This window comes from Paramisgurnus dabryanus, chromosome 15 (assembly GCF_030506205.2).
Source record: "Paramisgurnus dabryanus chromosome 15, PD_genome_1.1, whole genome shotgun sequence".
Taxonomy (NCBI): Eukaryota; Metazoa; Chordata; class Actinopteri; order Cypriniformes; family Cobitidae; genus Paramisgurnus; species Paramisgurnus dabryanus.
Genome location: NC_133351.1, coordinates 10,657,106 through 10,682,000, shown reverse-complemented (window position 1 = coordinate 10,682,000; position 24,895 = coordinate 10,657,106). Strand labels below are relative to the sequence as shown.

Here is a 24,895-nt window from a genome sequence, read left to right as displayed (position 1 = left end):
TGCGACATTTTTCAAAGGTTTAAAAAAACACATGCAAAAGATACTTTCTACAAATTATTTATTTCTGAAAGATGCGTAGTTGAGCGATAGGCTAAGTATTAAAGAGACTATCATTTATTATCATTTAAGCGTGATTTCTTCTGCTTTCCCAATAAAATATTTTGTGTGACTGGGTTGACCAGCCGTCAGTCTGAGTGAATAGCTTTGCCACTGTTATGAAATAATTGTTTGAGAAGATTTTTTAAAAAACCCTTAAACCTAAAGATTACTAAAGATTCTTACCGCAACTGAGATAAAAAATACTCCACACGCAGATAGAGACATTAACTCGTCTGTCAATTCCTCCAGAAAACAGCATGAGGCGCACTTGCGAGTTTCTATATTTCAGACAGAAGTCATTTGAATTATTTTATTGCGAAATTGGGACAAATAACGGACAGTATCGCTTTGTGACACGCAAAATGAGGATTTTAAATTTATGTAGTATTTTAATTTTAATAAAAACCAGGGGACCCCCCTAATTTATATTTTTGTGCTTTATGGGGGGTCCCTTAAGGCTTATAGGAGGTCCGGGACCCCCCCAGACCCCCTTCAATTCGAACACTGTATGGAAGTAAGTAAATGAGGCTCATAAACGGTTACAAACATCCCTTAAAATATCTTCCTTCGTGTTAAAAAAAAAAAACACAGGTTTGTAACAACATGAGAGTGAGAAAATAATGACAGAATTTCGTTTTTGGGGTGAAATATCCCTCTTAATCTACCGAGCCCCTAAGGGTTTCATGTGCTCACGTGAAACTTTCATGTGCTCACGGGAAACTCTTTTTTTTTTTTTTAGTTTAGCGTGCTCACGTGAAATTATCACACGCTCACGTGAATTTAGCTAATGTTTGCTCCATTTCCTGTTAGGGGCTCCGTATTAATCCGTGATGGAGACAATTTGGAGACATTCTCAATGCCTTATTCACAATGGAAAACAAAAAAAGCCATTTTTTATTGCAATCTTTTTTATTTAAACAGAAAAAATTAAGGTTTAAAGACAGTTTTATTTTAACCAATAATCAAATTAGCTAAATAGTCTAATACCTCCTATGTGACACATTCTTAAGTTTCTTATAATATTTTGGATTACACAGATCATGGTAAATAAAAGCCTTTTTATTTACCTTGTTTTTTAATCATTCTTGGTTCCTGCAAGAACCATTCAAACAAAGGTTCAGTTTCATTCTTACTTTTTTCACTACAAAGAACCTGTTCAGAAAGGCTGTTCAGATGTTAAGGATTCTTTATAAAACCATTCAACCAAAAGTGGTTCTTCTATGGCACCTTTGTTTTGTTAATAGTGAAACCATTTAAATCCCATTTTTAAATAAAATATATTAATCTTGTAAAAGTAACATTTTAAAGCACATTTTGAGAAACAATCAGAAACTGCCTAAAAATATATATTGCAATCACTCCCCTGTGTTGATTTTTAGCGGCATCTAGTGGCGAGATTATGAATTGCATCTTGAATATGGCAGTCTGAAATTGAACAGCTCAGTCCAAAGCTAAAACGCAAAGAAAATCTACGGGACTAGTATGTAAAGTGACAAAACGCACTCTATAGAGCAGTCAATTTAGTTCCATTGTAGAAACATGGTGGCACGAAATGGCAACGTAAGGGGACCTGCGGTGTATGTAAATAAAATCATTCAAAGGTAATAAAAACAATCGTTTATTTTGTAGGGTCTTTATACACCACTGATAATATAGTTATATATAGCATTTCTTTTAAATGGGACATATCTTGAAAATCTGACTTTTTTAATGTTTAAGTGCTATAATTGAGTTCTAGTGCTTCTATCAATCTAGAAAATGTGAAAAAGATCGACCCAGTCACTAAGTTTTGGTAAACCATTCTCTGCAAGCATGTAAAAAAAATATGTCATTGAAATTTGTCTCCCCTTGTGATGTCAGAAGAGGATAATACCGCCCCTTAATCTGCACTATCCAACCACAGCACTGCCATTTAGTGCAAAGATCCACTCATTTGCATTTTAAAGGACACACCCAAAATGGCACATTTTTGCTCACACCTACAAAGTGGCAATTTTAACATGTTAGAATAAATTATCTATGTGGTTATTTAAGCTAGAATTTCACATACATACTTTAAAAAAAAATAATATTAAAAAAGTCTTCTAAAAGTTACACAATGCACCTTTAAACAAACAATGAAGACTGATAAAATCCCCAACATTAAACTTGTACTTTCTTCACAGGATGTTTTTTTGAAAGTCTGACGTCAGATTATAGGGGCTTTGTTGCTCCACAATGCTCTGAATGAGCTTCTGGATCTTTTGAGGTACTGGGCTTGATCATCTTTTCACTCTGGGCCCGGTTCAGTTTCTCCCTCTCCAGTGCTTTCTCCATTTCTGTGTAATAGTCAAGAGCTTTCCGCACCGGATCAATGATATGTTGCTGTAAAAAAGTTGTAATGCAAGTAAATGGTGAATGAGGCTATCAATCTTTAACATGATGCTTTTGTGTTCCACAAAATAATGTCTTTGAAATCCAGGCTAAAGTCTCATAACCAAATTATCTGATTAGAAGCATCAAAGTGTGATTTCAATTCTCAACATGACCTTACTCAGTCTGAAAAAAAACTGGAATAATAAACCTCGATGAAGTATGCGGTTGACTTCCGGAAATCCTGGCCATTACATGTCCGGGACAAAAATACTTAAGGTGAGTGTTCCAAAACATACGGGTTTGAAAAAACATAACATTGAGTAAATATATACATTTTCATTTTGCGGTGTACTAGTCCTTTAAGAATTAGACTTGTGGGTTAGAAAGAAAGATGGTTAGGGAATCAAAGATGTGAATAAGCAAATGTTCACATTTTTCACAAAGCTGTTGTTAAAGAGATTAAAGCGACCCTAGATAATAGTGTCACAGCTTTACTTGCAAAAACTGGCAATAAACAGCAGACTCTGAGTAAGAGCAAAAATCACAGACAAGATCTTAATTTGTTCTGCTAAACAGCAATTAGTGTAAAATAAATGTAATGTCAGAATAAAAGGATGAACTCATTGGGTTGTAATTTAACATACTCTAGGCTGTTTCAATCCAAAATGCTGGGTTGTTTTAATCCATTAATGGGCCAAATATAAACATTTTCTAGGTTAATTTAACACACTGGCTGGCTCTGTCCCTTTTTGACTCAACACTGGCTTGAAAATGACCCAGCATTTTTTAGAGTGCATATATGTACCCAGTAATTTCATTTGAATTATGAAAGACCAGCCTGTGGAAAATTACATTTTGGGTACTTTCTTACCTCCAGACTTGGGAATAAATTGGCAAGTTCAATGAAGAGAGGGAAGAGAACAAAGCGGATGAAGCCAGTCTGAGAAGAAGGTTTGGTCACTTTATCTCGATCCATGAATGGGGTGACAGGAAGACCCTCCAACTTCTCCATGTCACTCTAAACATATTGGAACTTTTTAATTATAATAATGATAATATTTGCTTATGCAATTATCTTATGTTAAAGGCTATTGTATAAAATAAATATAAATCACTAAACAGTGTTGTTTATTGCTAAATACTTATGTGTAACTATACATACTAGAAAGCTCGATATATGTGAATATATTTCAGAACAATATATGCGACCCTAGACCACAAAAACCAATTTTTCGAAATTTAGATGTATACATTATCTGAAAGCTGAAAAAAATAAACTTTCCATTGATTTTTGGTTTGTTAGGATATGACAATATCTGGCTGAGATACAATTATTTTAAAATCTAGAATTTGAGAGTCCAAAAATGTCAAAATATTAAGAAAATAGCAACACTTTACTAACAATAAATACATTGTTGAAATATTTAGTGTAGAAAATGTACAACATATCTTAATGGAACACAATCTTTACTTAATATTTTTGGCATTAAAAAAATATAATTTTGACCTAGATGTATAGTTGACTAAAAATAAAGAGTTTGGTTCCAAAACGTGATCAACGCCATTACAAAAAAAATAGTTACCACCAAAATCAGTATTGTATCAGTATTAAAAAGTAAATTTTTAATTTTACGCAAAATCCAATATCTGCGGTGTTATTTTGTCATGTTTTCTCCCTTTTTTTCCAAAAACGCAATAAACGCCAGTCCTCATTCTCTGAAGAATGCAATAAATCCAGTTAACCAATCACAGCGCACCATTCCATGCATTGTAAACAATAATGGCAGTGCTTAGAATACATACAGAATCCAAGTTTTCCTTATTTACTTTATACTCAACAAACAGATTACAAAAATTTTCCAGTGAAGGAAAAATGCCGTCTGTTGCTTGTTCTCCCGACAGCATCAAGCTTCTGTCATGCTAACACAATGACCCCAGGGGATCTTATGAAAAACTTTCCATTGTTTTACTCGAAGCCAACGAAAATCAAGCAGGACCAAAACATTTTACAGCTGATCGCTGTCAAAAAAAGTATAGAGCAACGTCCCAAGGATGACAGCAGCAATGAAAGTGTTCTTCATATGACAAAGTAAGCGTTTTGATTAATGCCATTAATGTTTATTTTTTTAATCAGTGTATACCACTAGTCAACTAAATAAATATAACATGGCAAAGATGAATGCACATTTATAGATTGATTCAATAGATGGACAAGATGAAAAAAACATGTCATGGATTTATTGCATTTTGCGGAAAAAAATTATCAGTTTTATAATAAATCTTTGAAAATCAAATTATGGATTTGAAATGTTAATGTTATTATAACCCAGAGATGCTATGTGAAAGTTTGTAACAGAAAATAGTGTTTTCATCTTGTCACTTTCTTGGTATAGAAAACACATTTGTACCCAAATTAGTCAAAATTGATTTATTGCGTTTTGGAACCAAAATCTTCAAATATACCCGTGCTACTTATGACTGGTTTTGTGGTCCATGCTAGTAGCTTTGCGTGTAGTTTTTTAGATGTTACCTGGTTGAAGAATTCCTGCAGCAGACAGTCAAGCCATGGTTCTGCCACATCCATTGGTCTCGCCTCATTGGAGATGTCACTTACTTTAATCATTATCATCATCAGCTGCAGAAGAAGTGGCCATGCAGTAAGTGTCTTAAATCGTGTGTTTTGATCCAATAACAATTCCTGACAGACATGATTGTTCTCACCACATCTCTGTGATCTTTGTTGCCGAAGTCAAACACAGGTAAAATGCTTTTGAACTTGTTGAGGATCTCGGTATGTCTGGTCATATCTGTAGCCAAAATGCACCTGCGGGGAAGAGTAAAGTGGTTGTGACATTGTTTCTGTTCACATATGCAGTTGGTATGTGTATTATAAATGTAGACAAGTACTTAATTATGCCCTCTCTTATTCTTTTGAATTGCTCCATTGACAAGTTTCGGAAAATGTTGCTTTCGGTCTGAAAAAAGTAAATACAAGTGAATTTCATGACAAACAGCAAGCGTCTGGTTTAAAGTAAGCACACTTGAATCAACTGTAACCTTATTTTTAAGTATAGGCCTCTACAAATGGTTACATACAGTTTATAAAATGGTTAATTCCAGTCCTTGATTCTGATTGGTCAAGAGCTATGACCTTAAATGGATAAGTCACAGAAAAATGCATTTCTTTGTTCTGCTGAATACAAATGAAGATATTTTGAAAAAAGTTAAAGTGCACCTATTTCATTGCTAAAAAAACAATGTTATTTTGTGTATTTAGTATAATACAATGTGTTCGCGTGGTTTGTGATTGAAAAAACACATTATTTTCCACATACCATACATTTTTGTAGCTCCAGATATTCCGGATATTACGTACTACGTTGTGATTGGCCTGATTGACCAGCTATTCTGTACGTTGTGATTTGCTACCTGCAATGCAAATGCAATGCTAGCCGGTGTTAACTTGGCTGAGTCCGAAGCGGGAGGAATTATGATCATGTCGGTCTTGTCTACGTCAACAGGCCCAGGAAGTAATCTGTTGCCTACAATCCGTGTGTTTGTTGTAGTCCAAGAAACGAGATTAACTTGTGTCATCTTTACTTAGGGGTATGTACCTTTTGCATATCATTAACATGTACTAATACACACTTACACGCCAAAGGAAATGTAAAATCGTAAATTAGACCATAGGTGCTCTTTAATAACCAAACAGATCTGGGGCACCATTCACTTCCATAATATTATTTTTGCATAGGCTTCTATAGAAGTCAATGGTGCCCCAGATCTGCTTGGTTACAAACATTCGGAATAACTTTCTTTGTATTCAGCAGAACTACATATATATATATATATGGAAAATTTTCGGCTTAATACTTAGTTCCAATAAAATCAAACCGGACAATTTTTATGTAATATTGCAGTTTGTATTATAATCAATTAAGCCGTGTAAATCGTTATTTAAAAAAAAATTATGTGCCCTCATAAACTTCAATCAAATTCTGAAAATGTACTTCTGGTTCACGGGAACTTTAAAGGTGGGGTGTAGAGTTCTCAACGGGTCGGGCCGGCCCGACAAACCCGGGTTCGGGTCAAAAATATAAGCAAATGAGTCGGGTCGGGTCGGACCTCGGGCTTAATCTTTTACGCTCCGTGAAAAAAAATTATTAATCATCACTGCTGTTCACCGTAAAGAAAGAAAGAGAGGGGCGGGGGATAGCAATAAGCTCTGGAGCGGATCAGTAACGGATCCAGACACGAGCTGGCGGCTTCAGAGCGGATCCTTAGCGGATCCGCCCGGAGCTTATTGCTATCACTGCGTGCACCACGCCTGTTGCCTGGAGAAGAAGAGATGGAGAAAAGTAAACTTGCCGCAGGTGAATTCACCGTTGCTTGCTAGTACAGGAGGAGAAGCCGCTGGCTGGGTACATGTTTGAGTTCTTTTTATTTATTATTGTGTGATTTTTATTTAAGGCATATTTATAGCCTATATTTAAAGTTTATTGTTTCAGTTGTTTGTATTGTTAAAAGGCGTGAACATTAAAGCTTGATTTGAATTTCCGTCTGCTGGTCATTATAATAGCCTACATGTATGAGAAATAAAAGGCAGGGGGGGTCGGCGGGGTCGGGCCGCGGGTCGGGTTCGGACAGATAATTCACTTTGATGTGTCGGGTTACATCGGGTCCGGGCTTTAAAAGCCACGGGCCGGGTCGGGTTGTAATTTTCAGGCCCGTTGAGAACTCTAGTGGGGTGCATGATTTTTTAAAAACACCTTGGAAATGGGAGTCGGACCAAGTATCAAAACACACTTGTAGCCAATCAGCAGTAAGGGGCATGTCTAACAAAAGAAGGTCCAGATTCTATTGGGGTAGGGGTGTGTTTGTTTTGGTGATTTCAAATGTCAACATTGGCTTTCAGAGATCATTCACCCCGCCTTTAAGGAGCTAAGGTTTCAAATAAACCTCTACTCAGAATGTTTGAGAATTATCAACAGTACTGCTATGCAAGCACTACAGTTCACAAACCAAATAATACATATAAATTCTGCTAAAAGAGTATTTTCCATTACCATTCATATATTCCAAATAATAAACAGGTTTACCTTTTCAAGGATTTCAAAGGCTACAGCACAGTGGTGATTTTCCAGTGGCGAGATGTCATTGTACCTCAGGGCAAGTTCAGTACGTGCATTAATCTGAAACCATACAAAGCTCCATCAGTTGCTTATAGACGGTTTCATGGGACACACGTGTGGTGATGCGATACACATCTTGTCCAAACTTTACTTCCAGTTTCAGGGTTTTTTTAATGGTCTGACTAGTTGCTAAACTGAACACTTGAACAAATACCTCATCAAAAATAACACATTTTTTGGCTTTCTATGTAATCTACGTGTTGTTTATTTTGCTCGTTATATAAATAAACTAGGTTTAAAGTACTTTGCTGTATTTTTTATTCTTAACTGAGTTTACCAGAAATTACGTGTTGACCACGAAAGCCGCTTGTTTATGTTTTTACTGCTGAAACCGTCTATACACTCTTAAAAATTAAGGTGGCACATGATGCCATAGAAGAACCATTTAAAGCTGTATGCTCCCATAATGAACATTTAACATCCGAGAAACACAAAAGAATCTTTAGATCATAAAAACTTTAACTCTTTAAAGAACGTTTGACTTAATGGTTCTTATATGGCATTGTCATGAAGAACCTTCTCTAGCACCTTTTGTTCTACAATGAAAATGTGTGAAACTATGTTCATCTCACCTGGTAGGCATTGTTGTAGCCTGTGTGATCCAGATCATGACAGACAGCTGAGGTAAGCATGATGAGAAGGTCAACACTATCAATCTTACTCCTGAGATCTGTTAGCCATATCAGACCATACATCTGCCAAACAGATGAGACATGAGTGTTCACCATGACAATATAACAGAAGCATGGATGTTATCCTTTATAATGCACTGTCAGAAAAGGGTAAGAGCTGTCAGTGAGACTGTACACTTTGAAAAGGTGCATATTTGTACATAAATATTAATACCTCACGTGTACCTGATTGGTACATATTAGGACATTTAAAAAGGGTACTGTCCCAATGACAGCTTTTGTTATTTTTTTTCTGAGAGTGTACAATACACTATTGAGCAGATTCCAGGACAGGGTTAAGATTAACCCATATTAGGACATTTAAGCAGTTTTTACAAACATAGCTTACAAAAAACAATGGTACTGATATATGTAATATATGTCAGTGCAAGAAGTTTAAAACATTTATTTTAGTGTGTGACAAGCAGATGGCAAAGATAATTGAAGTGCCTGGATGAAAGTCTAATTTTGGGACTGATTGCCCTTTTTATACCTCACCATTTGAGTGACGCAAAAGCAGTGCTTGAAGTTGTGGAAAGGGATGTTGTTGTAACGTCGATACACTTCATAAAGGAACTGCTGCAGCACATCCGGCTCAATGTTGAAGGTAGAGATGAAATCCAAGTCTGTGTACATCACCTGAAGCAGCACCATTATCTCAGCATCTTCCCATTGCCTACAGTACAACAGGGCAAAATCTTTATTTCGGGAGGAAGACAGTAAAACTTGTTCATAGAACAGCAAAATGTTATAGTACAAACCCAAACTCGGAGTTTAAAAATTTTCAACCAACTGAATTTAAAGGCGGGGTGCATGATCTTTGAAAGCCCATGTTGATATGTCAAATCACTTAAACAAACACACTCCAATAGAATCTGGACCTTCTTTTGATAGGCCCGCCCCACACATACGCAACCCCGGAAACGATGTCGGTTAGTAGACACTCCCCTTACAGCTGATTGGCTACAAGTGTGTTTTGGTACATGGCCCAACTCCCTTTTCTAAAAATCATGGACCCCGCCCTGTTGGATGTGTCCATATTTTACCCAACAAGTAAGGGATAACGTAGAGGCAGCCGGTAGTTATCGGGAAATAAGCCCTGACAGTGTGATCAGGGAGGGTCTTGTATCACACCGAAGGGGCTTATTTCGCGATAACTACAGGCTGCCTCTACATTATCCCGCTTATTACACGGCTACTTGCCACATAAGAAAAAAAACTGGACATGAATATGAATTTGAAACATTTTATTGGCATATTTCTTTTAAATTAACATTTTTATCCTTCCGTGAACTTTGCACAGATGCATAAAATGATCGTTATACCTTATTAAGATCCTCTGCTTCATACTTGTCTGTCTCCATTTTTTTCTCTTTTAGCCAGTTTTTGAGAAGTTTTAATGCCCATTCTGTTTTTTTTTTTGTGTTGGCTTCGTAGCTGTCATGCTCTATTTTGTCAAGTTCATTCTCAGTAAGCTCTCTGTGTCTTGTCGTTGTTCGTTCTTCTATCCACTGTTTAAATGTTTTGTTTTTCTCCGTACATGTTAAAATTAATGTCAAAATTTTCCATTCTTAATTGTGGTTGTCTAGTGTTTGTCACAAGATGGCGCCAAACAGTAATCTTTGTTGGCGCGGAGGGATTTTAAACACACAAGTAGTACCGGCTATGCGTTATTACTTTGGAGCGGTTATTATTTGAAAAGAACGAACCTGCAAATGTCTCAACTGACCAATCAGAATCAAGCATTCCAGAGAGCCGTGTAATAATGAATTAAAACAACCTAGTGTAGTGGGAGAAGGTGATTGACAGCTGTGTTTACCTATCAGAGAGTAGGGCTCTCTACTTAAGGGCTGATTGGTTGACGCCTTGTGTGTGTCATGTCTGATCCCTCCCCCCGTGTCTGTTGACGGTCGTTACAGGTAAGCGTGCTAGCTCTTAGCATATGGCTATTTTAATGTGTTGTGTGTGATTTTAAAATGAAATTTGAATTCTAGTGTGTTGGTTCCGATGTTGGTGCCAGTTAGCACTGTTAAATGGCTTTTAAGAGTGCTAGCCTCTCAGGCTGACTCCCTGTATGCCAGGGCACTGGTGGCTGCCATGACAGCTGTATGCCGGTGTCCGTAAGGTGTTGTGCCTGGTGTAAGAAGCGGTAAGTGCATAACCCGCAACTTTAAGCGAAAGTGATGATGTGGATTAGTAATGTTTATATCTGCATCCACTTTAGGATTCTCCCTCTCGTTCCGGGCCGTGATTAGTTCTGCCGCTTACCTCTTCGCGCTGTTTTAGCGCTGCTAAGTTTGCCTGCTGTGTGGATGGGTTGCCATTATTAAAGGGTGCTGCTGGTGTCTGGTCAATCTTTGTAAAATCGCACCGTAGTGCTCCAATTCATATACGTGTTGGGGACATGAACATTTCTGTTTTAAAGACTCAATGATGCTCTGTGATTTTCCCCTTTCCAACCCATTTAAATATTTTGTTTCTTTTGTGAATTTATTTTTTATTTATAATTTGTTTGCTGCACGTGACTCCTCATATTTGTAATGTGCCCTTGTGTGTGTGGTCTAGTGGCCCGAATAATACACTGTGACAGAGGGGAGTGGTATGTGTAATTAACCCTCCAAATGTTTTCTGGTCTCTGCCGGTTGTGTATCGTATCAATGGTCACTTTAAAGGAGTTGTGAGAATGTGAGCTGGGGTCCCACGGGTGACAGGAATTTCTACAGTGGTGGTGGTGCTTCTCATCGTGTGCTGTGTAACATCTTGTGTGTTTCGTAGTGTGGTTTGAGTGCACTTTGGTGTGTGTGTGGTTGTGTGGAAGTGTGCTCTGCTCAAACTGAACTCTGTCCTTTGCCGTTGGGAGCCTCAGCCCTGCTGGTAACATCCTTTTTCTTTATTTGTTTTGATTCTACTTTTGTTATTAGTATTGTCTTCCTTTTTCTTTTGAAGGAGTACTTGGTGTGTCTTAATTGAGAGTTTTTAAATATTGTATCAATAAAATTTTGTAACATTTTGTATGATACCCACGTCTCCTGCCTACTTTATTATAAGGGACCGAACCTGTGTCCTTCACCCATCATTTTGGGGGTAATTTGAGATTTCCCCGGGTGCAATTCCCGGGGTGGCGTAGTCGGAGTTCCTTAAAATCTTAGGCTCATGTTCTCTCTCTAGCACTGCTCTGCTACAATCTGGCGTAGTCGGCAGGGTCCCTTTGTAGTGCAGAGGCGTGGGTATTTTTTTTATGCTTGCATTTGTTCTGTTTTATGTGTACATTGTAGTGTTTGGAAACCAGGCACCAGAAATCTCCCCTTATGGTGGGTCTGCACGTTGAGGCGAGTATGTATTTTAAATTTACGTCTACGGTTGGGTCATTCCTAACTATGCAAGTCATGTGAATGAATGATTTGGTAGTTTAAGGTAGACAATGAATTATTTTTGGAACGAGAGGGAGGATCTGCTAACATGGGTTAAGTCGAGAGCCAACTGGATTCTATGGGTGGGTTTTGGGGATGTCTGATGTGGCACATCATAGACGCCTTGAACTCAGGTGTTGTCATTTGTTCTGCATGAGTGATGCAGTTCTGTTTTTGCCATTAGGGTTCGGTCTTCCAGCCGGGTTGTTGGACCGCCTGCTGTAGGAAAGGTAGACCCCGGTACTGTCAGTTTACTGGAAGTCTGTGTTGATATGACCGAAGTAACACTATTCTCCTAATTCCTTGGTAGATGGGGTCCCTCAGAGTCTGGGGTGGAACCATCCAGTTAGAATTAAAGTCCAGGAGATGTTCCTGTGGCTAGTTACCTTGGGATGGGTGGGAAACCGTTTATTATTCTCTTTGAGAGTGTAAGGAGGATAAGTTAAAGGTAGGGCATTGCTGGAGCAGCATTTGCCTGTGACTGGTATCTCTGATGGGGGCAGGATGTATTGTAACCCTCATGTCATTTTCAGGTGGGGTCCCTCAGTACCTGGGGTGGAACCATCTGGTTACATTTATAGTCCAGGAGATGTTCCTGTGGCTAGTTACCTTGGGATGGTTGGGAAACGTTTTTATTATTCTCTTTGAGAGTGTAAGGAGGATAAGTTAAAGGTAGGGCATTGCTGCAATAGTATTTGCCCGTGACTTTGATTTTTAGGTGGGGTTGGGTACTAATCGGTCCCATGTTATTTGTTGTTAGATGGGGTCCCTCAGCATCTGGGGTGAAACCATCTGATGAGTTTTATAGGTAGGAGAGGTACCCCCCACACAGGTCAGTCATTTTCAGATGGGGTCCCTCAGTATCTGGGGTGAAACCATCTGATTCAATCCTTAGCACATGAGAAGCTTGTGTGTTGTCATTAGAAAGGGTACTGCAGGTCGGTACTTTAACCTACACCATCTCCTACGATTAGCAGGCACCGGTTCCGTGTCTAGCATAGTGGGTAGTACAGTTGGTGCTCTGTTCTGTCCTTGGGACTAAATTCTGAGGTAGGTTTTTAATTGCATCACCGTCGGGACGACGTCGCAGAAACTTGGGGTGGAATGTAGTGGGAGAAGGTGATTGACAGCTGTGTTTACCTATCAGAGAGTAGGGCTCTCTACTTAAGGGCTGATTGGTTGACGCCTTGTGTGTGTCATGTCTGATCCCTCCCCCCGTGTCTGTTGACGGTCGTTACAGGTAAGCGTGCTAGCTCTTAGCATATGGCTATTTTAATGTGTTGTGTGTGATTTTAAAATGAAATTTGAATTCTAGTGTGTTGGTTCCGATGTTGGTGCCAGTTAGCACTGTTAAATGGCTTTTAAGAGTGCTAGCCTCTCAGGCTGACTCCCTGTATGCCAGGGCACTGGTGGCTGCCATGACAGCTGTATGCCGGTGTCCGTAAGGTGTTGTGCCTGGTGTAAGAAGCGGTAAGTGCATAACCCGCAACTTTAAGCGAAAGTGATGATGTGGATTAGTAATGTTTATATCTGCATCCACTTTAGGATTCTCCCTCTCGTTCCGGGCCGTGATTAGTTCTGCCGCTTACCTCTTCGCGCTGTTTTAGCGCTGCTAAGTTTGCCTGCTGTGTGGATGGGTTGCCATTATTAAAGGGTGCTGCTGGTGTCTGGTCAATCTTTGTAAAATCGCACCGTAGTGCTCCAATTCATATACGTGTTGGGGACATGAACATTTCTGTTTTAAAGACTCAATGATGCTCTGTGATTTTCCCCTTTCCAACCCATTTAAATATTTTGTTTCTTTTGTGAATTTATTTTTTATTTATAATTTGTTTGCTGCACGTGACTCCTCATATTTGTAATGTGCCCTTGTGTGTGTGGTCTAGTGGCCCGAATAATACACTGTGACAGAGGGGAGTGGTATGTGTAATTAACCCTCCAAATGTTTTCTGGTCTCTGCCGGTTGTGTATCGTATCAATGGTCACTTTAAAGGAGTTGTGAGAATGTGAGCTGGGGTCCCACGGGTGACAGGAATTTCTACAGTGGTGGTGGTGCTTCTCATCGTGTGCTGTGTAACATCTTGTGTGTTTCGTAGTGTGGTTTGAGTGCACTTTGGTGTGTGTGTGGTTGTGTGGAAGTGTGCTCTGCTCAAACTGAACTCTGTCCTTTGCCGTTGGGAGCCTCAGCCCTGCTGGTAACATCCTTTTTCTTTATTTGTTTTGATTCTACTTTTGTTATTAGTATTGTCTTCCTTTTTCTTTTGAAGGAGTACTTGGTGTGTCTTAATTGAGAGTTTTTAAATATTGTATCAATAAAATTTTGTAACATTTTGTATGATACCCACGTCTCCTGCCTACTTTATTATAAGGGACCGAACCTGTGTCCTTCACCCATCATTTTGGGGGTAATTTGAGATTTCCCCGGGTGCAATTCCCGGGGTGGCGTAGTCGGAGTTCCTTAAAATCTTAGGCTCATGTTCTCTCTCTAGCACCGCTCTGCTACACTAGCATTTTTAGTGTAGACTACTAAACATCCGAAGCAACACATTTATACATTTTACATAACACACATTATTTTCATTATTCATAGATTACTGTTTATCCCTTACGTCTTCATTAATGCTGATGAATAAACAAACAACATTTCCTTTTTTGTGTGTTAACCTCTTGGAGAACTATCTTGATGATTTGAAAAGCCTGGTTTCAACAACTCCACTCGTAAGATTAATGCATTAGTGAACACAGAGCTCCAGTCCTTTGCTCTGAAGAAGTGCTTTTGATTTGTAGACCTCGATCAGTACCATTGATATTGATATGAGGCTCTTCGGGCAGATGAAAGGACTCTCCTCTGTGTTCTTTATGCTTATTTTAGAAGTGCTTTGCTTTACTAACAATTTGCTATTGGGGGATGACAGGTGCAGGACTCTGATGCGGTTACCACAACTGTGAAGATGTTTCAATTTATTTCCAATATTAAGTCATATCAAGGTTAAAGGAAAACACCACCGTTTTTCAATATTTTACTATGTTTTTACCTCAACTTAGAAGAATTAATACATACCCATCTTTTTTCAATGCATGCACTTAATCTTTGTACAGCGCTTAATGTGTTAGCATTTAGCCTAGCCCTATTCATTCCTATGGCTACAAACAAAAGTTTTATTTTGTGCCACCATACTAACTCGTGTAACTACTCATGTAACAGTCTTTAAATAGGGAAAACAAGGAAGTGATTGGTGGCTTTTAAATTCATCCCTGTTTGGGGCCATAGGAATGAATGGGGCTAGGCTAAATGCTAACACATTCACGAGGCGCTGTACAAAGATTAAAAGTGCACGCATTGAAAAATAGATAAATTTGTCTAAGTTAAGGTAAGAACAAGGTAAAATATTGATAAACGGTGGTGTTTTCCTCTTAATAATTACATTGTATATCCTGCCTGTGAAAACCCATCTGAAGTCATTTTTTGTGATTTATTGTTTTCTACATAAAATCATCTTACGTATTGTGAAGAACATTTCGTAAAAATATAACCTTGATATCTTTAAAGGTTCCATAGAATGTAAAACTGTATTTAACTAGGCATAGATGAATAATACATGGTAACTTACCAGTTATCAAAAGTTGGCGTTTTAAGATACTGTCTCACCTCTTCGGAAACTTCAAGAGAACTATTTTTTTAAGAATAAAAAATCAGTATGGTAATCAGATGCTGTAATGACACGAACTGAGCGGAAGCAATTGCAGGTGAAAACACAATGTTTATTTATAAACACAGAGAGAGAAATGACACAAGCAGGAAATGTCCGGTGTTGTTGGCAATGGTGACGAGGACTACGGTGGTAGGTGGTTATTGAGTGCGGCGTTGGTGGAGTGGTGAGCAGTGGTGAATCCAGACTGTACACGGAACATCCACACGGAGACGACGACGACAATAAACAATCCACAATGCAACTCGTAATCCAAGACTGAGACGTAGAACCACACAACACGAGGACCAAACAGAAAGTGATCATCTGGCAGGGAACAGAGAGTCATGTGAGTATTTATGGAGGAGATGTAATGATGAGCAGCTGGAGCGAGGCAATCAACACACAGGTGAGCGGCATCAGCCTAACGAGCACATGGCAGAGCAGTGAGTAACAAACACACACACAAACATGACACGGAGGAAACAGTGGATTTCCTACCGTGACAGTACCCCCTCCCCTAGGAACGCCCCTTGACGTTCCCAGCCTGCTTTACCTGTTGATTGTAAACATCAATAAGGCGGTGATCCAGTATGTCCCGAGCAGGAACCCACCTTCTCTCCTCCGGACCGTAACCTTCCCAATCCACCAAGTACTGAAATCCGCGTCCCCTCCGTCTGGAGTCCAGAATACGATTAACCGAATAAGTCGGTTCCCCATTAACGAGACGAGGCGGGGGGGAACCGGGGCAGGCGGATTAAGACGGGAAAAAATCACCGGTTTAATTTTGGAGACGTGGAACACTGGGTGAACCCTCCTGTACGCCGGAGGAAGGCTCAGACGCACTGTTACCGGATTAATGATTTTGGTAACAGAAAACGGGCCAATAAATTTGGGGGCAAGTTTATTCGAGACGGAACGCATCGGAATGTTCTGGGTAGAAAGCCACACTCTTTGACCGACGACGTAACGGGGAGGCTTCGACCGGTGGCGATCGGCCTTAGCCTTGGTGCGCGACCTCACCTGGAGCAGAGCTCTACGAGCTCTGGTCCAGGTGCGGTGACACCTCTGGACTAATGCGTGTGCGGAGGGGACCGAAACCTCGGATTCCAGACTAGAAAAATTTGGTGGTTGGTAACCTAGACTACACTTAAAAGGAGACATGCCCGTGGATGACACTGGCAGAGAGTTGTGTGCGTACTCCACAACTGAGAGTTGTTGACTCCAGGACGAAGGATTCTTGGAAACCAAACATCGTAACACCCTCTCGACATCCTGATTGGCTCGCTCGGTTTGGCCATTGCTCTGGGGATGGAACCCTGACGAAAGACTAACAGTCGCTCCTAGCAATTTGCAAAACTCACGCCAAAATTTGGATACGAATTGGGGACCTCTGTCAGAGACCACGTCTGTCGGGAGGCCATGTATACGGAAGACGTGGTCAATGACAGTTACCGCTGTTTCCTTGGCTGAAGGTAATTTGGGCAAGGGAATAAAGTGAGTCGCCTTCGAGAACCGGTCCACTACGGTTAAAATCACCGTATTACCCTGGGAGGGCGGGAGGGCGGTAATAAAGTCTAGCGAGATGTGGGACCAGGGTCTCGAAGGGACTGACAGCGGTAAAAGTAACCCATCTGGAGGACGATTGGAAGTCTTACCAGTGGCGCAAACCGAGCAAGCCAAGACGAAATCGTGAGTGTCACGAGCCATACCTGGCCACCAGAATCGTTGCTTAACTAGGAATCTAGTCCTACTAACCCCTGGATGACAGGCAACACTGGAACCATGACCCCACTGGAGGACGTCTGACCGTAACTCCTCCGGCACAAATAAGCGGTTCGGTGGGCAACGGGCCGGGGGCGTTACCCCTTCTAAGGCTGTCAATACCTTCGATTCGACCTCCCATCTGAGCGCGGAGATAATGATGGTCTCCGGTAAAATCCGCTCGGGAGTGGCAGTACGATCGGAACGCTCAAAAAGGCGGGATAAAGCATCGGGTTTGATGTTCTTGGAACCCGGTCGGTAAGAAAGAGTAAAATCGAAACGACCGAAAAACAAAGCCCACCGAGCCTGCCTGGAGTTAAGTCTTTTGGCGGTTCTAATGTATTCGAGATTCTTATGGTCCGTCCATACAATAAAGGGTACCCCTGACCCTTCAAGCCAGTGACGCCATTCTTCCAGTGCTAACTTGACTGCCAACAACTCTCGATTGCCAATGTCATAATTAACTTCCGCAGGAGATAAGCGATGAGAAAAATACGCGCAAGGATGAACCTTTCCGTCTGAGGATGCGCGCTGGGAAAGCACTGCTCCTACCCCCACCTCTGACGCATCGACCTCCACTATGAATTGACGTGTGCGATCAGGTGAGACGAGAATGGGAGCTGAAACAAAGCAGCTTTTCAGTTTGGCAAACGCAGCCTCGGCTGCGTCTGACCACCTGAACGTCAAACTAGGGGAGGTCAAGGCGGTCAGAGGTGCGGCTAGTTGGCTGAAATTGCGAATGAAACGCCGGTAAAAATTGGCGAACCCCAGAAATCTCTGCAGGGCCTTGCGAGACTCTGGGGATGGCCAATCAACCACAGCCTTAACCTTCTCAGGATCCATGCGAACACCCTCAGTCGAAATGATGTGTCCTAGAAAAGAAACAGACTGTGCATGAAAAACGCATTTTTCCGCCTTGACAAAAAGCCCATTCTCTAGCAACCGCAGAAGCACTCGTCGTACGTGTTGCAAATGTTCCTGGAGAGACGAAGAAAAAATCAGTATGTCATCCAGGTAAACATAAATAAACTGATCTACCATGTCTCGCAACACGTCATTAACGAGTGCTTGGAAGACTGCTGGCGAGTTCGTGAGACCGAAAGGCATCACGCAGTACTCAAAATGGCCACGAGGGGTGTTAAAAGCAGTCTTCCATTCATCCCCCTTCCTGATGCGAACCAAATGATATGCGTTACGTAAGTCCAATTTAGTGAAGAGAGACGCTCCCTGCAACCTCTCGAAGGCTGAAGACATCAACGGCAAAGGATAAGTATTCTTTACCGTTATGTTATTCAGCCCTCGGTAATCAATACAAGGTCGCAAGGATCCGTCCTTCTTCCCCACAAAAAAGAACCCCGCCCCCGCTGGAGAAGAGGAAGGGCGAATGAACCCCGTTGCCAGAGAATCAGAAATGTATTTCTCCATGGCCTCCATCTCAGGAACGGATAGAGAGTATAACTTGCCTTTAGGCGGAAACGTACCTGGCAATAAATCTATGGCACAGTCATAGGGACGATGAGGAGGGAGAGAATCAGCCCGAGACTTACTGAACACCTCCTTCAGGTCGTGGTACTCCGCGGGCACGTTAGCCAAATCCACTGCTTCCCCCTGAAACACAGACTCAGAAACAGTAAGACACGCAGAGACAAGACAAGACTTATGACACTCCTCGCTCCAGCTGGTGACTGAGCCCAGTCTCCAGTCGACCTTAGGGTTATGGGTATGGAGCCAGGGATGACCAAGGACGATGGGAGAGAGAGAGATGTCTGTAACAAAAAAGGAAATCTTTTCGGTATGGTTGCCTGAGGTGATAAGCGTGATGGGGGCAGTGGTGTGACTGATGGTGGGTAATTCATGTCCATTGAGAGCGAAGGGTGCAATCTGGTGAGTGAGTGGGATGACGGGGATTTGTAGCTTACGTGCGAGTGAAGAGTCAATGAAGTTCCCCTCTGCCCCGGAGTCCAGTAGTGCGTGGTCGGTGTGTGACTTGGTGGACCACCGTAGTTTCACCGGAAGGAGAGTAGATGTCGTCGAGGTCTTGCGAGCAAAGATCCCGCCCGATAGTAGCCTCCGTCTTACTATCGGGCTTGGTCTTTTACCGGACACCTCTGGCAGTTATGACCCGTCTCGCCACAGTACAAACAAAGACCAAGGGATCTCCGCCGGTTCCTCTCCTCCCGGGAAAGCCGAGCTCTACCCACCTGCATGGGCTCAGGATCGGGGAGAACGTTGCTGGGTGTCTCTCTGGGAGGGCTGGGCGACTCAGGTCGGCGCTGTATGCTGGTAGGTCTTCTTCTACGGTCCGCTACGGTCAGCCTAGCGTCGACACGGATAGCCAGATCCACCAGCCCGTTGAGAGATGTGGGTAGTTCCGAGGTGACGATCTCCCGCTGGATACGTTCCGAAAGCCCATGCAGGAAATGATCCCACTGCGCCTCCTCGTTCCACTTACACTCCGCCGCCAGGGTCCGGAACTCGATCGCGTAGTCAGATACCGTTCGGTTCTCCTGTCTGAGCTCGGTAAGGAGGCGAGCAGCTTCTCGCCCGGCGACGGAGCGATCGAACACCCTCTTCATTTCCTCGGATAAGAGGGTGAACGAAGAACAGCAGGCGTCGTTGTTCTCCCACACCGCCGTCCCCCAGAGGGCAGCCTTGCCCTTCAGTAGGGAGAGAGTAAACGCCACCTTAGTTTCCTCAAGGAAAAACGATCGGGGCTGTTGAGCGAAGTGCAGAGAACAGTGAGACAGAAAAGTACGGCAATAATTTGGCTCACCGGAGTATTTCTCAGGGATCGGTAATCGAGGCTCCGGAGGAAAACCACCCCCTGGAGGAGAAGATGGTGCGGGCGGTGTGGGTGGCGCAGTGGGAGGCGAAGGATGAGAGGAACGCTGAGAGAGCTCGGACACCTTCGTCACCATTGCATGGACGGCCTTTCGCATTTCGTTGATCGACTGGTCCTGAAGATCCATACGAGCCAGAGTTCGCTGGAGAAATTCCTCCAGCGTGGCCGTGGGTTGGTCTCCTGCTGCTTCCATGTATGGCCAGATGATTCTGTAATGACACGAACTGAGCGGAAGCAATTGCAGGTGAAAACACAATGTTTATTTATAAACACAGAGAGAGAAATGACACAAGCAGGAAATGTCCGGTGTTGTTGGCAATGGTGACGAGGACTACGGTGGTAGGTGGTTATTGAGTGCGGCGTTGGTGGAGTGGTGAGCAGTGGTGAATCCAGACTGTACACGGAACATCCACACGGAGACGACGACGACAATAAACAATCCACAATGCAACTCGTAATCCAAGACTGAGACGTAGAACCACACAACACGAGGACCAAACAGAAAGTGATCATCTGGCAGGGAACAGAGAGTCATGTGAGTATTTATGGAGGAGATGTAATGATGAGCAGCTGGAGCGAGGCAATCAACACACAGGTGAGCGGCATCAGCCTAACGAGCACATGGCAGAGCAGTGAGTAACAAACACACACACAAACATGACACGGAGGAAACAGTGGATTTCCTACCGTGACAGATGCTAGTTTAAAAACAAGTAAATCAGAAGCATTTCTTGTTTCATAATTAAAGACGAGGGTCATGATCTCTGAAAGCCAATGTTGATATTTGAAATCACCTAAACAAACACGCCCCTACCCCAATAGAATCTGGACCTTCTTTTGATAGACCCGCCCCACACATAGGCAACCCAGGCAACGATGTTGATTAGTAGACACACCCCTTACTGATGATTGGCTACAAGTGTGTTTTTCAAAAATCCCCGCCTTTAATTCAGACACAATATTGACAAAATTGCATCCCTGCTGAAAAGTCCATCTTAGACCAGCATGTACATCCATGCTGGTCCAGACTGGTTAGTGCTGATCAAACTGATAAACCACTGTTGAAGTTGGTCAACCACCATGGTTATTCTGATGAAGCTGGTTGACAGAGGTGGTCTCACAACATATGCAGGTCTTTTCAGCAGGTGAATTTCTTCTAGGTAAGCAACAGTGAGTTCACCTCATTTGGAGGAATTTTTCCCTGACGGGCTCACACTCCTCACGCGTCTTGCGTAGAGTCCTTTTATGGTAGAAAGGGGAGGGCTTGTGAGTGCCCTCAGACATGTTTTTGAAAAGCCCCAACCAGCTCAAATGCTCAACACTCTGCAGAGAAAAACTTGATGCTAAAATGTATGCTAAAATACTAAAAATAACAGTCATTAATTAATAGTAATATGTGATTATACCCTCATAATGCAGTTTATACCTCCAGCTTCTCTCTGAATGACTCCACTTGTCTCTTCATCTCATAGACAATGGCAGGAGTCTCTACCGCTTCAGTAAGGATTCTTTTCTCCAGACTCTGTAACCTGATTCAAAGACAATTAATAGTAAAATTGTCATTTTTGAAAATATGTGACCCTCTCTGTGAAATTCAGGTTCAAGTCTCAAAATCTAATTAATAGATTTGGAGCATCAAAGTTTGATTTCAATCATTGATTTTATATTGATTTCAATCTTTACTCAGCCAATACTACAATTTATTTATTGGTCTAACCACTCGTGAACAGTTTGGGGTGTACTTTCTGTTAGCCTGACCAATGGCATATGGGTGATTCTCGCGAAATTAGACTTATACTGTGTCAAGAAACATTTTTATAAAAAAGTAAATGCAAAGTAAGATTATCAAAATCGGAAGCATACAGTTACAAACATCTCTTCATGAACTATTATGCACATGATTTTCAAACCAATTTTGTTGTTTTTTCCACATTTAAGGGGAAAATTTTCATTACCGCAACGTGTCCATGACTGGATTTGGGTTCCGTAGGGGACATGGAAATATTTATAATAAAAAAATAAAAAAGCTTCAGTGCATGTTATACTATAAACATTTACAGTAAAGAAACATGTGGTATTTGGTGATCATTGGTAAATGTAGAGACAATAATAAGGAATATAAATGTGTCCGAGACCAATTTTTTCATCCTCCGCAACAATTTTCATTCATTGTTTAAGCCCTCAAGGAACTAACATTTTCAAAAAAAAAAATTGTTGGAAGGGACATAATTGACTGTGACACACAAGATGGCTACCAGGTAAGCAGTTCTTATTTTTTCTCTCCAGATAAAAGTTGAAATTTTGTTTGTCATAGTACCTAGACAACATTTAAGTTCTCATTACCGAAACATGAGTTTGTAAATGCATATATTTAATGTAATATCATGTTGCGGTAATGATAATTTTTATAATGATAATCTAAAAACTTTAAATAATTCTATAGGAAATGTGTTTTAAAGTTCAGACCTTAATCTTATATGTGCAAAAAAAGAAAATTGGCTTTAAGGGCTTTTTAAAAATTCTGATGCTGGACACCTTCTAAATCTGGATTTTGTGAGAATCACCCACATATGGTTAGTGAAATTTCTAAAATGATGATAGCCAATAAAGGTCTTTTTACAGAAATCTAACTTTTTGTCTACCTTTTTTCCATAGATGAGAGGTCGAATCCCAGAGCAACGGGCAGCTCTGTACCTGAAAGATTGCAAACTGGTTCAACATGTGGTCATTATTGTCACATTGATACAATACAGTAACTAAAAGATACTTTCTGGCTGTCACTGTGTGTTACAGACTAGTCCTGGTGCTACGTTAGAGAATACCTAACACCTCACTGTTGCAATCTGCAGCGACCACTTCCAGTTTATAGCATGAGTGAGGGCTGTTGGGAGCCAGCTGAGGGGAGATATTAATTAGATTCCCTTTAGTATTATAGAGTTTCAAGATGTCATGAGGTCCCGCCTCAGCCGCAGCTCGGAAAAGGTCTGTATTGCAAACACACAAATCATACATTTATAACATACCATATCATCACATTTCACATCTTCAGAAGAGGGTTACTTATGGTAGTAGCGCAATTGGTAGAGCATTACACTAGCAATACAAAGGTCATGGTTTCGAACCCCAGGGCACACACATAATAAAAAAAGCAGTATATATATGCACTGTAAGTCGCTTTGGATAAAAGCATCTCCCTGCCAAATTCATTAATGCAAATTTTATGGTTAAAAAGTAAAAAAAGGCGATTTAATACCGAAAATGTCATATGTTATGGGACCCTGCTTGTTGCTTGAGGACTGGCAGACTGTCAGGACCACCTGGGACTCGAGATGTCTAACTGAAGGATGTATTTATTTGAGCATCAGTAAATATATAAATTTACAATGGTTATACACAGATATATTAAAATAGCCTTAGCTGGAAATGTATCACTTTAAACATAAACAACTGAACAGGGGTCTTAACATAACGTATGATGTATTAGCTATCCAGGTCAACAGGATTGCTCTTCATATCCTACTGGCTAAAAGTGAGAGGAGCCTCTTTAAAGATGCTGCTTTCACTGCCCTTCAGAAGCAGAACCGTCCTCATGCTCGCTTTCAGGGGAATAAAAGCTAATGAGGGCAGAGAGCCATAACAAAAAAACCTTTTCATATACAACTTATTTGATGTTGCAGTGCATGAATTAAAGCCATTCACAGAGAGACTGTTTTATAACCGGCACTCTTTATCTGAATAATAAAAATTATATATATATGACGGTATGAATTATTGTATCTGTCATTAGATACTTTTATACTTATGTCTAAATTTGACTTACTGAGCATAAAAAATATAAATAACAACAAATAATTGAACTAGTTTTATTTACGTTTATGCAACATACTGTTCATTCAAGCTATAGTTTTTTTTATCAGTATGTGTGTTTCCTGGAGATCAAACCCATGCATGACCTTTGTGTTGCTACCATGCCCAACCAACTGAGCTACAGGACAGGAGCACATTTAAGATATGTTTAATAGTGTATGCCAGTACAAAACACCAAAACAAGACATTTAACAAATCATTTTCTGCAAACTGGACTAGGAATATAACTTGAGACCTTACCTTTTACATCTTGTGCAGGGCAGTCAACAGGAAACTCTGCTTGTTCTGGTCTACCATGTACTGTAAAATAGATGATTTTAGTTGCCATGTCAGGTGATAAACTGCTGCACTCTCACCTTTGCTAAATGATGTGTGTGTACAGTACATCACTGACACCGCCTACTATTCAAAAGCCCCGCCCCTTTATAGCCTCTCCGAGACAGATGACGACAAAAGTGTCATTTTCACAAGAATTTATTTTTTATTTTTAAACCTTTATCTTAAGTATTAAACCTATAAGTAGTAATATTGTCGATTTTTACATGTGTATGTTTGTAAATATTACCACAATAACGGAAAAACGTATTAAGTAGTAAAGTGTAAAGCAATCACAATAAAAATGATAAAATTCACATAAGACCATAAACACATTGTAAAATATTAGAAAATACATTAAATGAAAAACCTGCAAAGAAATAGATATATAATTGTCTCAAAATTTTCATCAGCGCCTTATTTAATATTTTAAAATAAGTAGGTAAAAAGGGTTTATAAAAACACTAGTAACACATATGTGAGGAGATTTAAAAAATAAATAAAAATAACTACAACTGAAAACATTAATATTATTCTTATTAACGTTAATGTCGATGTGGACCTCTGGATTTTGGCAGTTAAAATTGGATGATGCTAGTTCAAAATTATGCACATTTAATAACCCATATGGAAGATATTGTTTTTTGAGGCTTCCTTTTGGAATTGCTAAACTAAACACAGTCGTAAAAAT

At 40.7% G+C, this 24,895-nt stretch overlaps 1 protein-coding gene across 1 annotated transcript; it reads right to left on the bottom strand.

Moving 5' to 3' along the window:
* Positions 1–1,033: 1,033 nt before the first annotated feature.
* Positions 1,034–24,517, bottom strand: LOC135733081 (high affinity cGMP-specific 3',5'-cyclic phosphodiesterase 9A). Its single transcript, XM_065251394.1, has 14 exons — positions 24,130–24,517; positions 22,845–23,006; positions 22,665–22,716; positions 21,449–21,551; positions 21,203–21,345; positions 15,339–15,398; positions 8,816–8,993; positions 8,219–8,341; positions 7,554–7,646; positions 5,362–5,429; positions 5,176–5,278; positions 4,985–5,089; positions 3,326–3,472; positions 1,034–2,463 (listed from the first exon to the last, which is right to left on the bottom strand). The coding sequence occupies exons 1-14, from the start codon at positions 24,215–24,217 to the stop codon at positions 2,293–2,295; spliced, it is 1,596 nt and encodes a 531-aa protein (XP_065107466.1). The 5' UTR covers positions 24,218–24,517; the 3' UTR covers positions 1,034–2,292.
* Positions 24,518–24,895: the final 378 nt, after the last annotated feature.